Source organism: Podarcis liolepis, assembly GCF_965112155.1.
Source record: "Podarcis liolepis genome assembly, chromosome: 10".
In the NCBI taxonomy this organism is placed as follows: Eukaryota; Metazoa; Chordata; class Lepidosauria; order Squamata; family Lacertidae; genus Podarcis; species Podarcis liolepis.
In genome coordinates this window covers 33626173-33646317 of record NC_139562.1, presented here as the reverse complement: position 1 = coordinate 33646317, position 20145 = coordinate 33626173, and the positions used below count along the sequence as shown (strand labels likewise).

Below are 20145 nucleotides of genomic sequence, written 5' to 3'. Positions count from 1 at the left end.
TAGAAAATTAATGTTTAGTAATTATATTGAATATTATACAAATAAAATAAAAAATAAAAGCTGAAGGGGGGTGGAGAGATGGATGCACCAAGCCTCTTCCATAGACAACTGGAGTGAAATGTAAAATCCTGTGTCTTCTGTCCAGTATCAGTGCGAGAACGCTGGAACAGCACCTTAATCCAAGGCAAAATGCATTGTCATTCACATATGTATGCCCACTGCTAGTACTATGCTTGCCATAGAATTGCCATGGTTCACTTGGTTTTGCACCATCTAGAGGTGGACCACCTCACATCACAATAATTTGAAATACAAAATACCTAACAATTGCTTGTGTGGAGTTCAGGCATACAGGCCCCATGTCCAGTCTGACATCTGTTATAAAAGGGTTGCAGGGGTGGCAGCCAATGACAGGTAGTATTCAGCTAACTAGATGGATTTATTATACAGCAGAGAGCAGGTGGGGTGTTTGCTATAAAATGAGGGGGAGAGCCATGTACACCACCTTAAACGCATTGGAGGAAAGCGAAGCATAAACAGCTTCCAAAGCAGAGCAAGGATTTCAGATGGGTACCCCCCCCCCAAACGTTGCCGGGCAGAGGGAGAACAGGGTAGGTGTATACGTAATACAAATACATTGGCACTGGCATGAGTATTTTGGAAATCGGAGGAAATCGCCAGGAGGAAATATTTCTGCAGATGTAAAGAACAGAAAGATCGCAAGTCCTGGCAGAGGATAGGAGCGTGGTCATTGGTTATGGATGACGGCAGAGTAAAGTCTAAACAGCATCTGGGGGCCCCAGGTTCTCCACCCCCGTTTTAAGCTCCTACCCAATTAAAAACCGCAAGTGAAACTCGAGGGCACCTTAAGGTAAGCCCTTCGCTCCTCGCCTCGACCAGTCAAGAATTGGGTTGTGAAAATTCAAACTAGTTCCTTCCCGTTCCCAAAATGGCGCTTCATAAAGCAGAATCGGGGACACTTATGTATACAGGAAGTGATCTGAAATCCCCCGCTCCCTCTCGCATCGCAATGCAGAGGCACTTTGTACTAACTCGCAAATTGGGATAGGGGGAAAGGGAAGAGAATCTCAAGCCCTTCTCGGGATGCGGTGTAGTGGCTCTGAAAAGAGCCTTTGGGTTGTTGGTGAAGCTGGGCGAGGGCGAGGGGCGCCTAAGCCCTCTCTCCGCGGATGCGCCGCGCCAGCTGGATGTCCTTGGGCATGATGGTCACCCTCTTGGCGTGGATGGCGCACAGGTTGGTGTCCTCGAAGAGCCCCACCAGGTACGCCTCGCTCGCCTCCTGCAGCGCCATCACGGCCGAGCTCTGGAAGCGCAGGTCCGTCTTGAAGTCCTGCGCGATCTCGCGCACCAGGCGCTGGAAAGGCAGCTTGCGGATCAGCAGCTCCGTCGACTTCTGGTAGCGGCGGATCTCGCGCAGCGCCACGGTGCCCGGCCGGTAGCGGTGAGGCTTCTTCACGCCGCCCGTGGCCGGCGCGCTCTTGCGAGCCGCTTTGGTGGCCAGCTGCTTGCGAGGCGCCTTGCCGCCCGTAGACTTGCGAGCCGTCTGCTTCGTCCGAGCCATCTTTGGGGCGCGTTTGCACTCACGAAGACACCGCGATCAGCCCTCAACCAGCCGCAACTAAAACTCCGAATAGAGGAGCGAAGCGATAGCGACCCTTTATTTATAGTGCGCTCCTGTCTCTGTCCCCATTGGCTGACATCAGTGGGGCAGATTCTCATTGGACAGCTTCTCCATTCGAAAACTCCCGCTTTGGTTTGTGTCACCTAAGGACCGCCTCCTAGCAGCCCTATAGATTTTTTTATTTTGCAATGACGAGTTTCCCCGGAATATTCACCCTCTAAAATCAAGCAGCTCTGCCTTTGTGTCCAGTGTTGCTCAATATCAGCCGACAGGCTCTTTGCTTGTATAAACTCTCACTGGAAGCTCCTTTGCTAAACTAGCCTAAATCTTTTATATAAGATCTTCTTGTTTGAGAACATTTTGGACTGTCTCTTCATTTTAACGTTTTTCAGCGATTAGTGATATTGACAGGAAAAGACAAACATATACTGTTTAGGGTTGAACCTCCCCTTCCCGATTTCTCATAGTTTACAGCTCACTTTTCTTGGTTTTTTTTTGTTATTATCCCAAAGTGCGTGAACTTCAGCTCGTGAGGTTGGAGCCTTTAACATCCTTGGGTGTAAATTCCGTTTAACTCAGAGGGAGCTATTTCCTTGTAGCTATTTCCAGTAATTTCGATGGGAGAGCACGTCAAAGTCCAGGCGAAGGGGGGGTCCCATTGATTCCAATTCAAATATACTGCACTTAGCTGTGGCCGCATCTAGGAAATAAGGCTCACATTAGTTAATGGGACTTGTTCCCAAGTTAGTTTGTTTAGAGATGCAGCCTTAACAAGGGGAATCGTATTTTTCACAAACGGTCACCTGTGGAGTTGTCTATTTACACTAACTGTGACCCACGAGAAGCATCTATATATATACATATATAGGATTTTGACGCCAAGTAACTTCGAAATACACTCCTTTGAAAGCAAGATGGCTTTTATCTCAGAATGTGCTGAAAGACTGAGGAGTGAACCTGCCCTTTTCACTTTGAGACTAAGGACCACCTGGAGTCTAATCGTTGTTTTCCAGGGGTTTGTTCTGAAAAGACATAGATGGATTTTAATTATTTATTCAAATTCCTATAACATTCTTAAGGTATCTAAATCAGTCTGCATAAAATAGAGCTGCCGTGAAGTCCAACAGTCAGTCACATACCTTGTGGGTTGTAATTTAAATTCTGCATTAAACTCTTGAATAGTGTTTGTGTGTGTGATCATACACTATCAATATAGTATTGGCTTTGAATGTACCTGAATAAAACAATATTTAGTACCTTTTCTATAGCGCAGGCGAGCTGGTAAGGGCTTGGCCGATTAGCAATGGTGAATCTATTTTGTGTAGTCTTGTGTTACCTCCGTTTACTTGAAGTCCACCTGCAACGAGGAGACTAGCTTTAAAAACTCACACCACGTCCTGTGACAGACCTTACTGTCTGAAGATGTGACCCGCACAGTTTTTCGGGTGTTTTGGGGGCTTACATTGCTTTAATTTACAAAGAAAAACAAAAGTTTCGCTCTTGGGAGGTCTCCCCAGCTCCTGCAGCCGAGCCTTAAGAGCCCTTTTCCAAACGTTGCCTTTACTTTTGCGCTTTCAAAAAAGCAACGAATGCGAAGCACCCTTCCCTCTTCGCCCCGGTTGATATATTTGATTATTTGGTGGTCGGTATGGTGTAAAAATCGCACTTTATTAACTCGAAAGAAACACAAACTGGGCGCTCGAAAGAGTTCCTGTCTGCCTGGCAGAGGGGCGGGCCCTGCAGCGGACCAATCGCGAGGCAGCTCCTCTCTATAAATAAACAGCGGCTGACCTACTTGAGCTCACTTTTCTTCTGTCGGGAATCTTTTTTGTGTGTGTGTTGCGCATCTCTCTCTCCTCGCCATCATGTCCGAAACGGCGCCCGCGGTTGCTGTCAGCGCTGCTGCTCCTGTCGTGGCCTCCAAGGCTCCGGCCAAGAAGGCGAAGAAGGCTAGTGGCGGCGCCAAAGCGCGCAAGGCTTCGGGCCCCAGCGTCACCGAGCTGATCACCAAGGCGGTGGCGGCGTCCAAGGAGCGCAAAGGGGTGTCTCTGGCGGCGCTGAAGAAGTCCCTGGCGGCCGGAGGCTACGACGTGGAGAAGAACAACAGCCGCATCAAGCTGGGCCTGAAGAGCCTGGTGAACAAAGGCACCCTGGTGCACACCAAGGGCATCGGCGCCTCGGGGTCCTTCAAGATCGGCAAGAAGGCCGGCGAGGGCAAGGAGAAGGCGCCCAAGAAGAAGGCGGCTGCCGTCAAAGCCAAGAAGCCCGCCGCCAAGAAAGCCGCGGCCGGCGGCGTCAAGAAGCCTAAGAAAGCCGCGGCGGCTAAGAAAAGCCCTAAGAAGCCCAAGAAGCCGGCGGCTAAGAAGGCGGCCAAGAGCCCCAAGAAAGCGGCCAAGCCCGTCAAGCCCAAGAGGGTCGCCAAGAGCCCGGCCAAAGCCAAGGCGGTGAAGCCCAAGACGGCCAAGCCGAAGGCAGCCAAGCCCAAAGCGGCCAAGGCTAAGAAGGCGGCGCCCAAGAAGAAGTAGACGTGCCCCGCGCGCTGCTAAAAACCCCCAACGGCTCTTTTAAGAGCCACCCACCTCCTCCTAAAAAGAGCTTGTCACAAATGTGCATACACGTTTGCAATATAGATACACACACACACACGCCTGCTACAGTATATCTTGCACATGTTGGGTCAGAATCTTGCTCCTGGGACCGCGCAGAATTGTTAGCCGGAATTTGGGGACATTAGATTGGCCTCTTTAGCGGGATACTAACTTGCCCCGGGTTTATTGGTGCGCCAGTCTGGAATCCCGTAGCTTCTTAGGAAGAGTGGATCTAGTTAGGCGGGCACAGAAGTGAAAGAAGAGGAGGGAGACGCTTTCATCCCAGAAAAGTTAATTTCTAAAAAAATATTTTTAAAAACTTGAACTTTGAGCCCTTGAATAAAATCAGCTTGAAAGTATCGTTGCGGAAAGATGGGGGAGATGCCGCTCTACTTGATTATCCAACTTACAGGTGTGGGGGTTTTTTTTGGGGGGGGTGTATTTGTGTGAATGAATCCCTCTTAGGTAAGAATTTTTACAAATTTGCCATGCATTGTTAGGAGCACACGGTGTCGCTAGTAGGATTTATTTCTGCGCCAAAATACATAGAACTGGGTTTCGGTTTTCCTGAAAGTAAGTCCCATTTAAAAATAAAACAGTTTAATTCTGAATCAATATGTTTAGGACTCGGATTTACAACGTATTAAAACAGCCCTATGCTTGTGGGAAACCGCTGTCAAAAACTAAGATACATTGTACCACGTGTCCAGGGTTAGATTGTCTCGGTTGTCAAAATTTGCTGGCTAGTTCTTAAAGGGTCCTACGATTCACGTCAATTAACTACTAGATGGAGCACCTTCACACTGTCAATCAATGCCAGCTTCTGCTCAGGCCAATTGAATTCGGTGTATTTACTTTAAAGAATTTAAGACAATTTAGAAGGGGGCGACTTTCAAACTTTTAAAATAGTTTTTTTTGTGTGAATGAACGATCGCTTATGCCAGGTCGAACGGCAGGTCTTTCATTTTCCCGTCAAAGTTGGTGTGAGTTGTGATTGGCTCAAACCGAGATATTGCTTCAAAACCAGCCAATGGACACTCGGCATCTGGCTGACCAATCATGAACGAAACGCGAACGCTTGTAACTCTTTGCGAGTTCTCAGCCAATAGGAAATGAAGAATACAATTCTTTCATTTGCATATCGCCAATATAAAAAAACAGCAGCGCTCGTGAGCCCGAGGTGACTGGAGAGCGCATGAAAACGCAGAGATGCCGGAGCCAGCGAAGTCAGTGCCGGCTTCCAAAAAGGGATCCAAGAAAGCCGTGACGAAGACTCATAAGAAAGGCGATAAGAAGCGGAAGAAAGTTAGGAAAGAGAGTTATTCTATCTATGTCTACAAAGTTCTGAAGCAAGTTCACCCGGACACTGGCATTTCATCCAAAGCCATGAGCATCATGAACTCCTTCGTGAATGATGTTTTTGAGCGCATCGCTGGGGAAGCCACCCGCTTAGCGCACTATAACAAGCGCTCCACTGTCACCTCGAGAGAGATTCAAACGGCTGTCCGGCTCTTGCTGCCCGGGGAGCTGGCTAAACACGCTGTCTCCGAGGGCACGAAGGCTGTCACTAAGTATACCAGCTCCAAGTAAATTACCGCCACTCACTGAAACCTAACGGCTCTTTTAAGAGCCACCTATTTTTTCATTAAGAGAGCTCTACGACACTTCTGTCCCCTACTAAAAGTTTAATGCAGTTTAGTAATAACCTGCAGTTTTATAAGAGTATATATTTAAAGTAAAAATAAATGGGCAAATTAAGTTAATTTGGATATGCAGAAGATATTACAGTTCAATTTAAGGAGCCGCAGAAAGGGGGGGAAGGAAGTCAAGTTTTGAAATGTTTAAAAAATTGTGAAGTTGGTGAAATGTATAAATCTGAAAAGCATAAAAGTTTAATGCAGTTTAAATATAAGCCATCTCCCCCACTATATGCAGTAGTTAAAAGCTAAATGACCAATAAACAAATGATCGAACAAAGCACAGATACCCTAGAGCTCCTTTCATATGATTCTCCTGCGGTGAATAAATTTTACTTCGTTTGCGTCCCAGATGAAATCGTAGTTTTATATGCACAGAAAGAATGACTGATGGTTGCAGAAAACCGAATTGGGAAGCAATTTTCTAGTAATAACAGTTGGGTAATTTGAATTACCCGCGCTTTGCAGTTATTGGTGAGCTATAGCCAGATCATGGCTTTTGTTGTTCAACCGCACGTTTGTAGACGTGCGGTTGAACAACAAAAGTGGCCAGCGCTTCGAAGTTCCTAATGATTAGTATCGATGCAGTCTCCATTTTTTAAGAATTCACTTATTAAATGTTCGTGAAATGGGTAGGATTACTGGAATTGCAGAACACCTTCGGAAAATACGGTCCCAAATGAGGATATCTTATTACATAAACAGGGTTACATATAGGCGCACACAAACAATTCCTAAGCGATGTGGTTTTCGTGAGGCAGCTCGATAAACATGGACGCGTATTTTCTACTTTTAATAATATTAAAAGGGTGATTTATGTGAACGAGACACTACACGAACCTTAGGTTTACACGTAGCTTGGCATTCCTCCGCCCCTGGCGCCTACGCAATGCAAAACGGAGGGGGAAATTTAAAAAGCGAGAGGGTGATGATTTTTAAACATCAATGCGCGCCTTTTCAAACTGTCGAATGAGCTTGAGGTTTTGTAATTCCAACCAATCAACAAGTCGAATCTATCCAATGGCGAGAGTTGTTCATCTATCAATAGCCAATCAGAGGGCAGAACTAGTGTATAAATTTTGCCTTCTGCGCTCAGCTTTTAGTTCTCTTCTGAATCTGCGAAGATGGCTCGGACGAAGCAGACGGCTCGCAAGTCTACGGGCGGCAAGGCGCCTCGCAAGCAGCTGGCCACCAAAGCGGCTCGCAAGAGCGCGCCGGCCACGGGCGGCGTGAAGAAGCCTCACCGCTACCGGCCGGGCACCGTGGCGCTGCGCGAGATCCGCCGCTACCAGAAGTCGACGGAGCTGCTGATCCGCAAGCTGCCTTTCCAGCGCCTGGTGCGCGAGATCGCGCAGGACTTCAAGACGGACCTGCGCTTCCAGAGCTCGGCCGTGATGGCGCTGCAGGAGGCGAGCGAGGCGTACCTGGTGGGGCTCTTCGAGGACACCAACCTGTGCGCCATTCACGCCAAGAGGGTGACCATCATGCCCAAGGACATCCAGCTGGCGCGGCGCATCCGCGGAGAGAGGGCTTAGGCGCCCCTCGCCCTCGCCCAGCTTCACCAACAACCCAAAGGCTCTTTTCAGAGCCACTACACCGCATCCCGAGAAGGGCTTGAGATTGTCTTCCCTTTCCCCCTATCCCAGTTTGCGAGTTAGTACAAAGTGCCTCTGCACTGCGATGCGAGAGGGAGCGGGGGATTTCAGATCACTTCCTGTATACATAAGTGTCCCCGTTTCTGCTTTATGAAGCGCCATTTTGGGAACGGGAAGGAACTAGTTTGAATTTTCACAACCCAATTCTTGACTGGTCGAGGCGAGGAGCGAAGGGCTTACCTTAAGGTGCCCTCGAGCTTCACTTGCGGTTTTTAATTGGGTAGGAGCTTAAAACGGGGGTGGAGAACCTGGGGCCCCCAGATGCTGTTTTGCTTCTGAACTGCGAATGCGAGAGGGGAGCACATTTAAGTCGAAGGAGCTGCGGAGCCTTCGCTGGTTAATTTGGTGCCGTTAGGCATGCGTGAAAATAGTAAGTTTACTCCGCATAGTTAATATCACGTAGACAAACCACTGAGTTCATTTTTATATTGAAAAGTTTCATTTAAATTGGGTATTGCCCTATGTCTTCGCACAAGGAACTGATCCCCGTTTTTCTTATCTCCGCCTCTACAACTCGCTGTATGGGTCGTTTTTAAGTGTTTAGTTTCGTCCTAAACCTTCCAAAGGTCTGGGAAAGTCTTGGTGGTTTCTTCCTGTCTGATTGGCGGGGAGCTTGAGACGTTAAGCTTCAAACCAGAAAAGCCCGCGCTCTGCCCTCTTCGGTTGCTCCAACCATCTTTTAGGAGGCGTGTAAGGCGGGAAGTTTGAGCGAGGCCCTTTCCGCTCCCGACTGCTTTCCTACTCCGTCCGAATCCGAGAGAATTTCTGCTTGATTCTTCATTTTACTGCTGCAGCTTCCTCTAGTTCTTCGAAATAAAAACAAAAACCACATTCGTACGCTTAGTAATGCCTCACATAAAACTAAATACTCTTTCTTTCTGAATAAATAACGCTCTCTTACAGCTGATGCGGAAAGAACCTCAGACACAGTCATGTTGGCACGGGTGAGAGGATGTGAAGGCTGTGCTGAGTCGGAGCTGCAGCGAAAAGGAAGCCCCCTGCTCCAAGTTGGCTTCCCTGCTGGCCATCTGCCCTTGGCAGTAACCACTGTGCCCACTGAGCTTTTCTAGTTCTTATAAAATTTTGTACTTCTACAAGTGTTCAGGTTTACTTGAGCCCACTGGTGCTTTGTGTGCGTGTGCGCTGCTATTTTAGCTACATGAAGACTTGCACTTGAATACTGTAATGAATTTGGTATTTATAAACATGTATATGACATGGCATATTTCTGGAATTGCACTTGGCGGCTTGGTTAGCTCAAAGCTAGCTGTTGTCCTTCTGAGTATGAATGAGTGTGTGGTTTCTTGTGGTTCTCACAGCAAAGAAAAAAAAATCCACTCAGTTCTCTTACATGGCACTTTCCCCTCCTCTGGGTTTTGTTCAGATCTGTCTGTTCAGATTCAGAAGTACTCATATGGCATCTTAATAAATGAAAATACCACTTTTCACCTTTGCAACCATGTTCTTTTTTATTTATTAAAAAAACACAGTACAGAGGTACCTTGGGTTACATACGCTTCAGGTTACAGACTCCGCTAACCCAGAAATAGTACCTCGGGTTAAGAACTTTGCTTCAGGATGGGAACAGAAATCGTGCTCCGGCGGCGCAGCGGCAGTGGGAGGCCCCATTAGCTAAAGTGGTACCTCAGGTTAAAAACAGTTTCAGGTTAAGAACAGACCTCCAGAATGAATTAAGTACTTAACCTGAGGTACCACTGTATGCTTTGTTTTCTATAAAGATACCAAAGTGCTAGTTGTTTTAGGAATATCTAGATGGATCCCAGGGTGGTGTGCAATAATAACAGCGAAAGAAAGACAATAAAAACAGTTGGGAAGCTGCAATACGGGGGATATGTTGTGATTACCCTGTGATAAGGAACAGGCCTTAGGCAGCTGCCAGCACCCACTATTTGATTCCCCGGTAGTGCTTCTGAAGTAGTGTTACTCCTAGGCATTCTGGGAAATTAAAATGGTCACGCTTGCTGTGGCTCTCTGCTGCCAGGGGATAACCACTGAGGGTCTCACCAGAGGGCATCTTGCCAGGCAGGCGCCCTCAATTCTGAAGTGGGTCCTGATAAGTAAAGGGTGCCTTCTACAACTGGGCTAGCCAACGTGGTGCCCTCCAGATGTTGCTGAACTACAACTTCCACCATCCCTGGCCACTGGTCATGCTGGCCAGGGCGGGTGGGAGTTATAGTCCAACAACATCAGGAGGGCACCATGTTGCCTACAGTTGACACCTTGGAGGCATTTAGTAGCTTCAGGTTCCAGGCCTCTGCATGACATCGAAACTGCGATCCATAGCTGAAATTAAGTTCTATTTCAATGTCTTTTCATTTTTGTACCTTGTAACTCCAGTCTGTGTGCGTGCATGTGTGAATAGTGTTAACCAGGCCAGAAGTTTGATATCAATTCCCTGCATTATCACACCCTTATAAGTAAATTTATAAGCTGGGTGAGTGGCCAAGGGTATCATTTGGTGGGATGTGTCAGAAAACATCAAAGCAGTCTTGCAAAAGTCATGATGTAATTTGCTTCTCTCCTCACCCCACAGTCACCAAGCTGTTAGTGGATCCTTGCTAGTATTAAGCTGTCAGGAGTAATCTTAAATGCACTCTAGACCCTAGGTGGGCAGTCTGTGTCGCAGGTCAAATGATGGATGGCTTGCGTTTTGCTGGATACTTTGGAGAAGCACATACATTTTGTTATCAAAGCTAACATTTTGTAAACATTTGAAGCACTCAGAGCGTCCCAATATCTTCAGCATTAAAAGGGAACAGATGCACAATTTAAGATGTATGAGACATTTAGGAAGTGCCACCTGTATATTATACTTCACTCAGGAATCACCTGCTGCATCAGGCAAGTGTTTGGATGTTGGCACTTTATGCTTAGGAACATTGCGTGGAGTCAGAACAGAGATAACAGCCACCTGGGATTAGAAACGGAGGGCTGAGGAAAACTGCCAGTTGCTTGCAAGCTGAAAAAAATTCTATTCATGCTTCCTGATCGGTTAACCTTTCCTAATGATCCATAAAAATAAAGAATTTTGTGATTAACATCTAGTGCTCATATGATGTAGCTCAACTCTCCTTAGACAGTTAGTGCCCAATAAATTAAATAAATGTGGTGTTGCCTCCTTTGATCACAGAGCAAAGGGAACATCTTTTTTTTTTTTTTGCAAAGGGAACATCTGAGCCCCGCATTGGTACTTCAGAATGCAATGGGGCAGCAATTTGAAATAAAGGAGCTGAAGTGGGGTGGGGTGGGGGGGGAGGGGAGCTCTCCTCTCAATATTTATGGAGACCAACCAAGTTGAAAGCCCATCTGCCATCTCTTCCCTTACCTCACTAATGAAACATTCTTTGTTAAGCCATGCCTACACGATACGATTTGCTGCTGATCTTGATAACCACATGCCACAAGCAGAGTGCAGGAATGGCCAAGATGTCCCTATACAACAGGTGCCTGCACCTGATTCTGTTTCAAAGTCTGTACTTTGCCAATGAGCTAAGCCACACACCTGTCTCTTCCTCGCCTCATTAGTGGAGCTGGCTGGAGGCTTCTACCAGCCTTTAGGCAAGAGTATCTAGGGAGACTGAGATATTATGGGAGGGAGAATTTTGCACACCCAAATTCCTTCTTTTTTTGCTGTGCTGTGGGGTGAGCCCATAAAGCCAGACCAGGCACCAGCTGGTGTTTGACCTGGACAAGCCCATAGAAGCAGCCATAGTCACCAGCCTTTTTTAAAAAATTAGCACAAATTGGCTGAATTTTTCCATCCCTTAGTCATGCTTTTGAAAATATGTCCCATGTTTGAAAAATGTGGTCCAATGTAGTTTGTTTCTGCCCTTGATCTCCTTTCTCTGGTGCAATGATTTCTGAGAGTTCTAGTTACCCCAGACATTAAAAAATAATGAATTAGGAACTTTCAGTAGGAGAAATTGCAATTCTTTCCCTCAGAGAATTCTGGGCACTGTAGTTTAACCCTCACAGAGTTACAATTCCCAGCAGCCCTTAACAAACTACAGAGTCCAGAATTCTTGAAAAGGGGAAAATGTGCTTCAAATGTGCTTTAAAGTTATTGTATGTACACAGCCTGAAACATTTAAGTGGAACAAACTAACAGGGAGAATTACCCAGATCCTAGATAACCTTTTCATGATTTCTGTATGGGAGTAAAAATTGCAGCTATTTTGAAATCTTTTGGTATAAACAGTATTAGGTTAAGTAAATTGTCAACTTATATTTTATGATATTGTCTGGTAGAATGCTATTTTATCCTGACAATAAATGTGATTGAATTCAGTAGGTCTAATAATAATAATAATAATAATAATAATAATAATAATAATAAATTTACCTGCTGTCTACCTGACTGGGCTGCCCCAGCCACTCTAGGTGGCTCCCAACCAAAATGAGTAAAAACACAATACAACACCACACACTAAAAACTTCCCTGAACTACTTCTGAGTAGACATGGTTAGTTATCTAGTTTTCAGTTTTATGTGTACACCACAACTTCCTCCTGCCCCACTCCCCATCATATTCCGACAGCATAAGATGGATACCTGTTGTGTATGAAAGGCATGAATGTTTCCTCTTTTGGAATTTGACTGCTATTTCTATGTTCTGGCTGGTCCTGTTAAGTCAGTCACACCACGGACCCATTATATCTTTATCTTGCCAGATAAAAAGCAGTGCCCAAGAACTGCCCTACTGCTCAAAGCTTTCCCGGCTATAAGACAGCCTGGCTTGTGTGGGTACATTGGATTTTGAAGTTTTGAGGAACAGCCTGAGCACAAGGAGCAAAGTGGTTTATCTGAAAGGAATGGAGAAGGTCTTGGATGCTGCTGCAAAGATGCTGAGAAGTCTGTAGAGTGTTCCAAAAAGCGGGTAACATAACAAACATGTTACACAACTCTGCATTTCTGGTTATTGCTGCTTTGCATTGGCTCATAACACACAAACGTAAGTACAGTTTTGATTAAGTTCTTTGCTAGACAGATTGACCCTAAACTGTTTGGGACATGTGGACTTTACTGGATCCAGCAAGGTTACTTGTGTTTGTATAGTTGGGGCTAAAAGAATAGAGAAGGAAGGACCGCCAGGACCCAAAGAATACAAATTGTGTTCCATATGTACACAATATCCCTAATTATATCATAAATTGGTACAGATTTTAATTGTAAGCCACTTTGAGAGCCCACTGTGGTTGGAAAGCAGGATAGACATATGATCAGTAATAAAATAAATTGTTCAGCCTCACTCATCGTGAGGATCCTGTTGACTGTAATCCTTGAAATATAAAGTGATCAAATATATGTGATCAAAGACAAAATCACAGCCAGGGCCCAAGTGGCAATGTAATGATATAAAAATGATGATTATTTAAACATGAACAGCTATACATGGAAACATATGTGAGTATGCTTCATGTCTTGGTAATTGCTAAAAAAAAAATTAACTAATTGTCCAGTAGCACCTTAGAGACCAAGTTTGTTCTGGGTATATGCTTCTTCAGATACCTGAAGTATCTGAAGAAACGTGCATGCACACGGAAGCTTATACCCAGAACAAACTTAGTTGGTCTCTAAGGTGCCACTGGACAATTAGTTATTTTTATTTATTTATTTCAACTGTGTCAGACCAACACAGTTACCTACCTGAATTGGTAATTGCTGTTCTTTTTTTCCAGGCAGTGCTGGCAATGTTGCCATTGCAGATGCTTCAATAATCCCAGTTGGAGGTAAATCCTGAGTGTGGTTTATTTCAACCTAAATCCTTCCTTATCCCACTTGCCTGAGATGGCATATGTAATAATAATAATAATAATAATAATAATAATAATAATATTTTTGCTGTTGCTTGTTGGAATTTGTTGTCTGCCCTTCACCCCAAGGTCCTGATGTGGGATATATATTCATTCTACAAAATGGCATTAAAGCATCGCTTAAAACCACAAAAGGCGCAAAGATTACTACAGGGCAAGAGGGTGGGGGACAGAACTATCTGATCTTGTCTGCTCCCCAGAGGCTGAATTAAGAGGTATCTTTTGCTGGCTGCAAAATATAAGAGAAGTAATAGAGGGAAATGATTCACTCTCAAATTATAAAACCAGGAGTCTTGCATGACTATTTGCATGGGTGGCGGCTGCAGACAAGTGCAGATACCAGAATTAGGGGAATGCTAGGAAAACAGTGCTTCCTGATGTCTGCTGAAAGCAAACTCCTGTGTGTGGTTGTGCATGCAATAAGCCTCGTTTGGACTGCAGGCTACTACTGTGTAAACTCGACAATTCTGTGATTCTATGTCTGATGTACAGGCTCCTCCACTGTGCACCCAGATGGTTGCATGAATAGACCTTCAGAGTCATTCATCAAAACCGAAATCAGATTCAAGTGTGTGAGAGAGGCAGCAAAATATCTCTTCACACAGTTGTATATGGTTAACATGTGAAACGCCACTAGCACACTAGTATAAACTGATAGATTAGACAACTTGCATCAAAGATAAGTAAGTGGCTATGAGCATTGACAGCTAGATTTGTATCTTCTATATTGAGAGATAATATATGAAGAGATAATAAATCTTCTAAGTTGGAATTGCGTAAGACTCATGATCTCATGGGTTGGAGCCCCATGTTGGGTGAAAGAATCCTGCATTGCAGGGGGTTGGACTAGATGACACCGGGGTCCATACCAGCTCTACAATTCTATGCTTCTAAGTACCACATTCTGGGGACAAGAGAGAGTGTGGATATTGCCATCTCACCCTTTTTTTCTGAACTGCCACAGAGCATCCAGTTAGCCACTGTCAAAGACTGAATGGTATTTTAAGTGGACCGTTATCTGATCTGACTTCAGTTCGATATCCATGTGCTATCTGTGCTTCTGCTTTTGTTTTGGCAGTAAATAGATGTGTTTTTTCTCCACATCCCCTCCAGATCCTAACATTGCAGTGGGAAAAATGTCGTCCCAGTCGAGCACGTATGAAGAAAAGGGGAAGTCAAAGAAGGCCATAGATGGTTCACTGGCCAATAGTTATGCTAATGGAGACTGCACCCTGACGAAGAAGGATTTTGAGCCCTGGTGGATGGTAGATTTGAATTCAGCATTTCAGGTATCTGCTGTGGTGATCACAAACAGAGGAGACTGTTGTGAGTCAAGAATAAAAGGAGCTGAGATTCTCATTGGAGATTCACCACAGAAAGGAGGCACAATGAATCCCAGGTATTTCTCTGCTGTTAACAAATGAATGGTGATGGAAAACCAATAAAATGGCATGCAATATGATCTTACTTGGAAGTAAGTCCCGTAGGGTTCAGTGCAACCTACTTCCAATAAACTTTTCTTAAGATTAGAACCTTAGACCCAATCCTAAAAACATTTTTGTTGTGAGTAAATCCCAGAGATTTCACTGGAGCTTACTATTTATTGTTTGTTTTTACGCATTTAACACAATTTATATACCACCTGATGTGCAATCACTTTATAAAAAAAACAAGACTTCCAAGCTGTATGCAATGTTCTGAGAATGAATCTGCTGTAGTTTTTGCTAGCAGGTTTGTTAATTATACATAACTGAAAAAATATACAGATCTGGAAGTCAGTTAGTCGTGTTGGTTTCCAGAGGACTTGGGGGATTTGGAATCTGCATTATAAGACCATTGATTCCTCACTGATGATGTTGGCAGGGCTCAATCTGAAGAAAATGTACTACTAAAACATGAACATCCTAACCCTCTCAGTTAAATAAATGGAGGCTGCTTCTGGGTTTTAACTTCTATTGCATCAGCCACTCTTGTAGTCCATCTGTATCTCCTGTCCTCTCCCTTTGGAGGGACGAGCCTGGAAACTTGGACTATGTTGCCAACTGCCAGGACCCAAAGAAGACAAATTGTGTCCCATACATACACAATATCCTTAATTATATTATACCTTAGTACAGATTTTAATTGTAAGCCACTTTTAGAGCCGACTGTGGCTGGAAAGCAGGATAGACATATGATCAGTAAAAAAATAAATTGTTCAGCCTCACTCATCGTGAGGACTGATCCTGTTGACTTTAATCCATGAAATTGGTAGTTTCCAAAAGATATTCTGGAGGATGCTGTCATTGCATGGAAGCTTCCTAGGGGGTTTTCGGTGAGAGGTCTAGTAATGGTGAACACATCATCTAGATGGTGAACAAACCAAGAGGTTGTGGACTCTCCTTCCTCGGAGGTTTTTAAGCAAAGTTGGATGGCCATCTGTCAGGGATGCTTTAGTTGATATTCCTGCATTGCAGGGGGTTGACTTGAGGTCCCTTCCAGCTATGATTCTAGGAATCCAAACATCCCCAAGCATCGGCTTCCTCATCACTGCTAGTCTCTCCCTGCATAATGCGGCTATAGGCAAGGGTTGAATATGGTTTCCTGGTGTGTATGAATAATATGTGTATGAATGACATACAGAGTAAGATAGACCTGTTGTATTAACAGAGTAAGTATTCTAGAGCAAGGGCATCCAGCATGGTCCCCTCAGATACTATGGACTCCAACTCCCATCAGCCCTGGCAAGCATCATCGGCAATCAAGACTATAGAAGTTACAGTCCAACGACAGCTGGGAGGTACCACATTGCTGCAGAACGTGCTGTAGAATTGTCTACACTTCTGCATAGTTGAGCTATGGCATCTCGATCACAATATGTAGTGATGACCACTGTCGCAGATGACTTTGAAAGGGGATTCAATCAATTCATGGAGGATAAGGCCATCAATTGCTACTAGCCATGAAGGCTGTATATTGCAAGCGGCACCAGAGACAGTATGTTGGGGAGTATGGCCAGGGGAGTGCTGCTACACTCATGTTCTGCTTGTGTTGTGGCTTTCCATAGGCAACTGGTTGGCCATTGTGAGAACAGGATGCTGGAGTAGATAGCCCTTTGATCTGATCCAGCAAGGCTCCTCTTAGGAAGTTTAACTGCAAAGAAATGATTGAGCAAAATGTTCTGTGTCTCTTGCTGATATCATTGATCCTTTTGGCCTAAATATTGGTGGGGTTCCTATATTTCCATGTGCCATATCTCCACTGTGCTCTGAGGTCATGCCGCTGAGTAATGCTCTAGTTGCTTTGCAGGTGCGCTACAATCAACAGCATGGGGCGTGGGGAAACCATGTCCTTCACCTGTGCAGGGATGCAGGGCCAGTATGTGACCATTACAATCCCAGGGAGATATGAGTTCCTCTCACTCTGTGAAGTGCAAGTTCTGGCACACCCATGGCTCCATGTGGGTGAGTAGATGGCCTCTGTTGTGGATTTGATGTGCACAGCAAAGGAATATGTTGCTCATGCGATGTGGGCGAACTAAATCACTGATAGTTAGAAAACCCCTATTATCACAACTCAGGTGGGAGAGGGCCTTCCTGCCTTTCCCAGAGCTGACCCATGAATAGATAATGTCAGTAGCTGCACAGGTGGGGCTGCGTTGCTCTCCCGTCTTCCCAACATTGTGCGTCACTACAACTTCTGGGGGGTGGGCAAGGCAGTGGGAGTTTGGCATGGTGTGAGAGGAGCAGCGGAACCAATCCAATACTCTAGCTGCTGCATGTATTTTGTACCCACAGCACATGACGTTCCTGCTGCCTTGCATCCCCTCTTGGTAACAGGCAGGGAAAAGACAGCCGGGTAATATTCTAGTCTATGTTAGTCCTATTCACCATTGAAGTCAATAGACAGGACTAACTTAGGTTTCTTAATTTCAAAGGGTCTACTCTGACTAGGACTTTGTTGGACACAACCCCAGGAGAGCAACACAGCCCCACTGGCTGCTACTGGAGAACAGTATGTCTGTCGATGGGGAGTAGAAGTTTCTCCTGCCTCCACATCTACTCTTCTGCTGGAACTTCACCTCTCTCTTTCCGTTCCTGATGTCTGACAACCCACAGTTTCGTCACATACATTTGGGTTGTGTTTTTTTTGAAAAAAAGCAAATAATTTATTAAGTTCATACAACCCATACAAAATTTAAACATCAAGAATATTATAGAAGTTTACTATCATAGACAGACAGATAGATAGTTAATAAAAAGCATATATACTTTCAGCTCCTGTGGTACCTTTTGCTGAAACCTGCTCTTATATTTTCCCTGACATAATATGTTTCAGAACTTCATAGAGCTATGTAATCAATTCCCTGCCTTAAAATTTGCAACTCGCCCCTTATGTATTGTGTTGCCAGGTTCTGTCCACTAATGACACTAATAACTTCTCTGAACCTCTCTCTCTCAGCTGTTAATTTTACAGCATTTAGCTGTTCTGATATCTTTCTTACTAAGTCTCTGTTATTATGTTTCTGATTAATTATCCAGGCTTTTGCATATAGTATTCTAGCTAGAGTTAAAATATATATGACACTTGGTTTTGATCACATGCTCTTATATGGTCTTTTACATAATATTTTACATGAGGAGGTCCAATGAAACCTAGCAGCCCAATATTTCACGAAGGACTGTAATAACCATTTGGCTTATTTCATTTCCACCAAAGGTGAAAGTTTGGTTACATAACACTTGTGAGTAACGTGAATATTTTTCTCACCGGTGCCAGAAGCTCAGACGTGTCATTTCTTTTGCAGTTCATGATGGTGGACGGAGCCCTGTGAGAGACAGCGAAACTGATTTAGGTAAGTGCTCAGTTGTGTGTTGGACTATGACTCCCATCAGCTCCAGCCAGCCTGACCAATGACCAAGGATGATGGGAGTTGTAGTTCAGAAGCATATGGAGCGCCACAAGTTCCCCACTGCTTTGCTGAAGAGTGATTTCCTGTAGAAGTGCTAATGATGTTTTCCCTTCTAGGTCTGCAGGGCAGAGTTCTGAGTTTTCTTAATGAATCAAAGGAGAGATATGTTGTCATATCTCCACTGCAGCCTCTGAATGTCATGGAATTCACACTCTGCATGAGGGTCTCAGTAGAGGATTTGAGCGATCGTAAAGTCATTCTCTTCTCCTACCGCTCTCAAAAGGATGAACTGAGAATCTTGCGTGAGGCAAAGGGCTGCTTTGGCTTACACATGGGGGGTCAGAGTGTGATGTTTGCCCTCCCCGATCTCAGCACTTTGGGAAGTCATATGTGTGTCACCTGGGAAGCTGAGTTTGGCCTCACCGCCTTTTGGATGAATGGGAAAAGAAGCGTCCGAAAAGTGCACAACGTAGGGCATATTGTTCAGTCGGGGGGCACTGCAATGCTTGGATGGGATCAGAGTGCACAAAATAAATCCGAACAGCAGGAACGGCGTTTTGTGGGGGAAATAACGGATCTCTACATGTGGGATTATGTACTGAAATCTCAAGACATTCAAGATGTGTTCCAGGTCCACCAGTTTCCTAGAGGAAACATCTTTGACTGGAAAATGTTATCGTACAAGATTATGGGGAATGTGCTGGTATTACCTAAGGACTAACACCCAAGGAGGATATGGGCATTATTAAGATATGCAGGTTCTTCCTCCTTTGCAAAAGAATAAATGAAAAGGGAAGGAGGGAAAGCACCACCTGAGATGTGGAAGCGCAGCTGGTGTCATTATTCACATTGCCTGTAATTATTCACATTGTAGGATTGTTGACTCTGCCGTATGAAAATTCTTTCGTACTGAAAATTGTTGAAGTAAATAATAAATTTTAAATACAACAACCCTATGAATAATCAAATTTGAAAACAAGATTTATTTACTCATGGCAAGCTGTTGTGTATATAAGAAAGACATATCTATAACTGTACTAGGGGCTAGAAACTTATTGTGTGTTTGCGAAAGAAAGCTGTGGATTCTTAAAACCTCTATAAAGACCTTGTGGCTTTAATAAGGGTGCTCCAGGAGATATTTGAGATGCAGCGAGCTTTGCTATTTTCATTTTTGTGACCATTATTAAAGTATGTGCACTGTTGCTGGCCTCAGTGTACTGGATAGTCTGAGTCACAAAAACCAGAAACATACAAACGAGAAGCAAAGCTGTTCCTAGCGCCAAGGATCAGACAATCTAAACTTGAAGTACTTAGGGATGCAACAAAGGGAGATGAAAGAGTGACAAAGAGCATTGCTGCTGTACAGGCTACAGTCTCTAAGCCCACTGCAGGCTAAAGTTAAATAAAATTCCAAAAAATAAGCTCTGTGGAATAATTATATGAGCAAACATTATGTCATTCAGGACAAAATTGTGAAGAATGCTGATGAAATTAGAAATAGGATGAATAGTATCTTTGCATGCCAATAAATTCCATCTGGGAACCCACGTGAGATGGGTTATTGTTTATCCAGTTCAGTTGAAAATGTTTTGAGTGGGGATTCAGGAATCTGATCAAATCAAGGGGAAGGTTTTCAAATGTGTATCAAGTAAGCACAAACCCACTTTGTCTGATTAACTTATATACACAGTCACCTATATAGAAAAACAACCTTTATATAGAAGACTGTCCCCTAACTGCTTTTTAGAAATATGGGGCTGGATAGCTCAGTTACTACAGTGGTACCTCAGGTTAAGTACTTAATTCATTCTGGAGGTCTGTTCTTAACCTGAAACTGT

At 44.5% G+C, this 20145-nt stretch overlaps 5 protein-coding genes across 6 annotated transcripts; 4 read left to right on the top strand and 1 right to left on the bottom strand.

Annotated features, from left to right (window-relative positions):
• Positions 1-420: 420 nt before the first annotated feature.
• Positions 421-1652, bottom strand: LOC310687460 (histone H3.2). The gene has a single exon (XM_083462521.1). The coding sequence runs from the start codon at positions 1580-1582 to the stop codon at positions 1172-1174; it is 411 nt and encodes a 136-aa protein (XP_083318647.1). The 5' UTR covers positions 1583-1652; the 3' UTR covers positions 421-1171.
• A 1017-nt stretch (positions 1653-2669) lies between these two features.
• LOC310687562 (histone H1.5-like) lies at positions 2670-4167 on the top strand (the record flags this gene model as incomplete). Its single annotated transcript, XM_083462808.1, has 1 exon — positions 2670-4167. Exon 1 carries the CDS (start codon positions 3508-3510, stop codon positions 4165-4167), a length of 660 nt encoding a protein of 219 aa, XP_083318934.1. The 5' UTR covers positions 2670-3507.
• Positions 4168-5439: 1272 nt separating this feature from the next.
• LOC310687570 (histone H2B 7-like) lies at positions 5440-5820 on the top strand (the record flags this gene model as incomplete). Its single annotated transcript, XM_083462825.1, has 1 exon — positions 5440-5820. One exon carries the CDS (start codon positions 5440-5442, stop codon positions 5818-5820), a length of 381 nt encoding a protein of 126 aa, XP_083318951.1.
• A 1208-nt stretch (positions 5821-7028) lies between these two features.
• LOC310687553 (pentraxin fusion protein-like) lies at positions 7029-19275 on the top strand. Of its 2 annotated transcripts, XM_083462777.1 has the most exons (7): positions 7029-7576; positions 12274-12554; positions 13282-13332; positions 14530-14815; positions 16705-16859; positions 18203-18250; positions 18424-19275. In XM_083462777.1, exons 2-7 carry the CDS (start codon positions 12494-12496, stop codon positions 19026-19028), a joined length of 1206 nt encoding a protein of 401 aa, XP_083318903.1. In that variant the 5' UTR covers positions 7029-7576; positions 12274-12493; the 3' UTR covers positions 19029-19275. The 2 variants fall into 2 exon arrangements, with proteins under 2 accessions (XP_083318903.1, XP_083318904.1); XM_083462778.1 differs by lacking the exon at positions 7029-7576 and having other exon boundaries at positions 12504-12554; positions 13286-13332.
• Positions 7052-8679, top strand: LOC310687568 (histone H3.2; the record flags this gene model as incomplete). Its single annotated transcript, XM_083462823.1, has 2 exons — positions 7052-7952; positions 8486-8679. The coding sequence occupies one exon, from the start codon at positions 7052-7054 to the stop codon at positions 7460-7462; it is 411 nt and encodes a 136-aa protein (XP_083318949.1). The 3' UTR covers positions 7463-7952; positions 8486-8679.
• Positions 19276-20145: the final 870 nt, after the last annotated feature.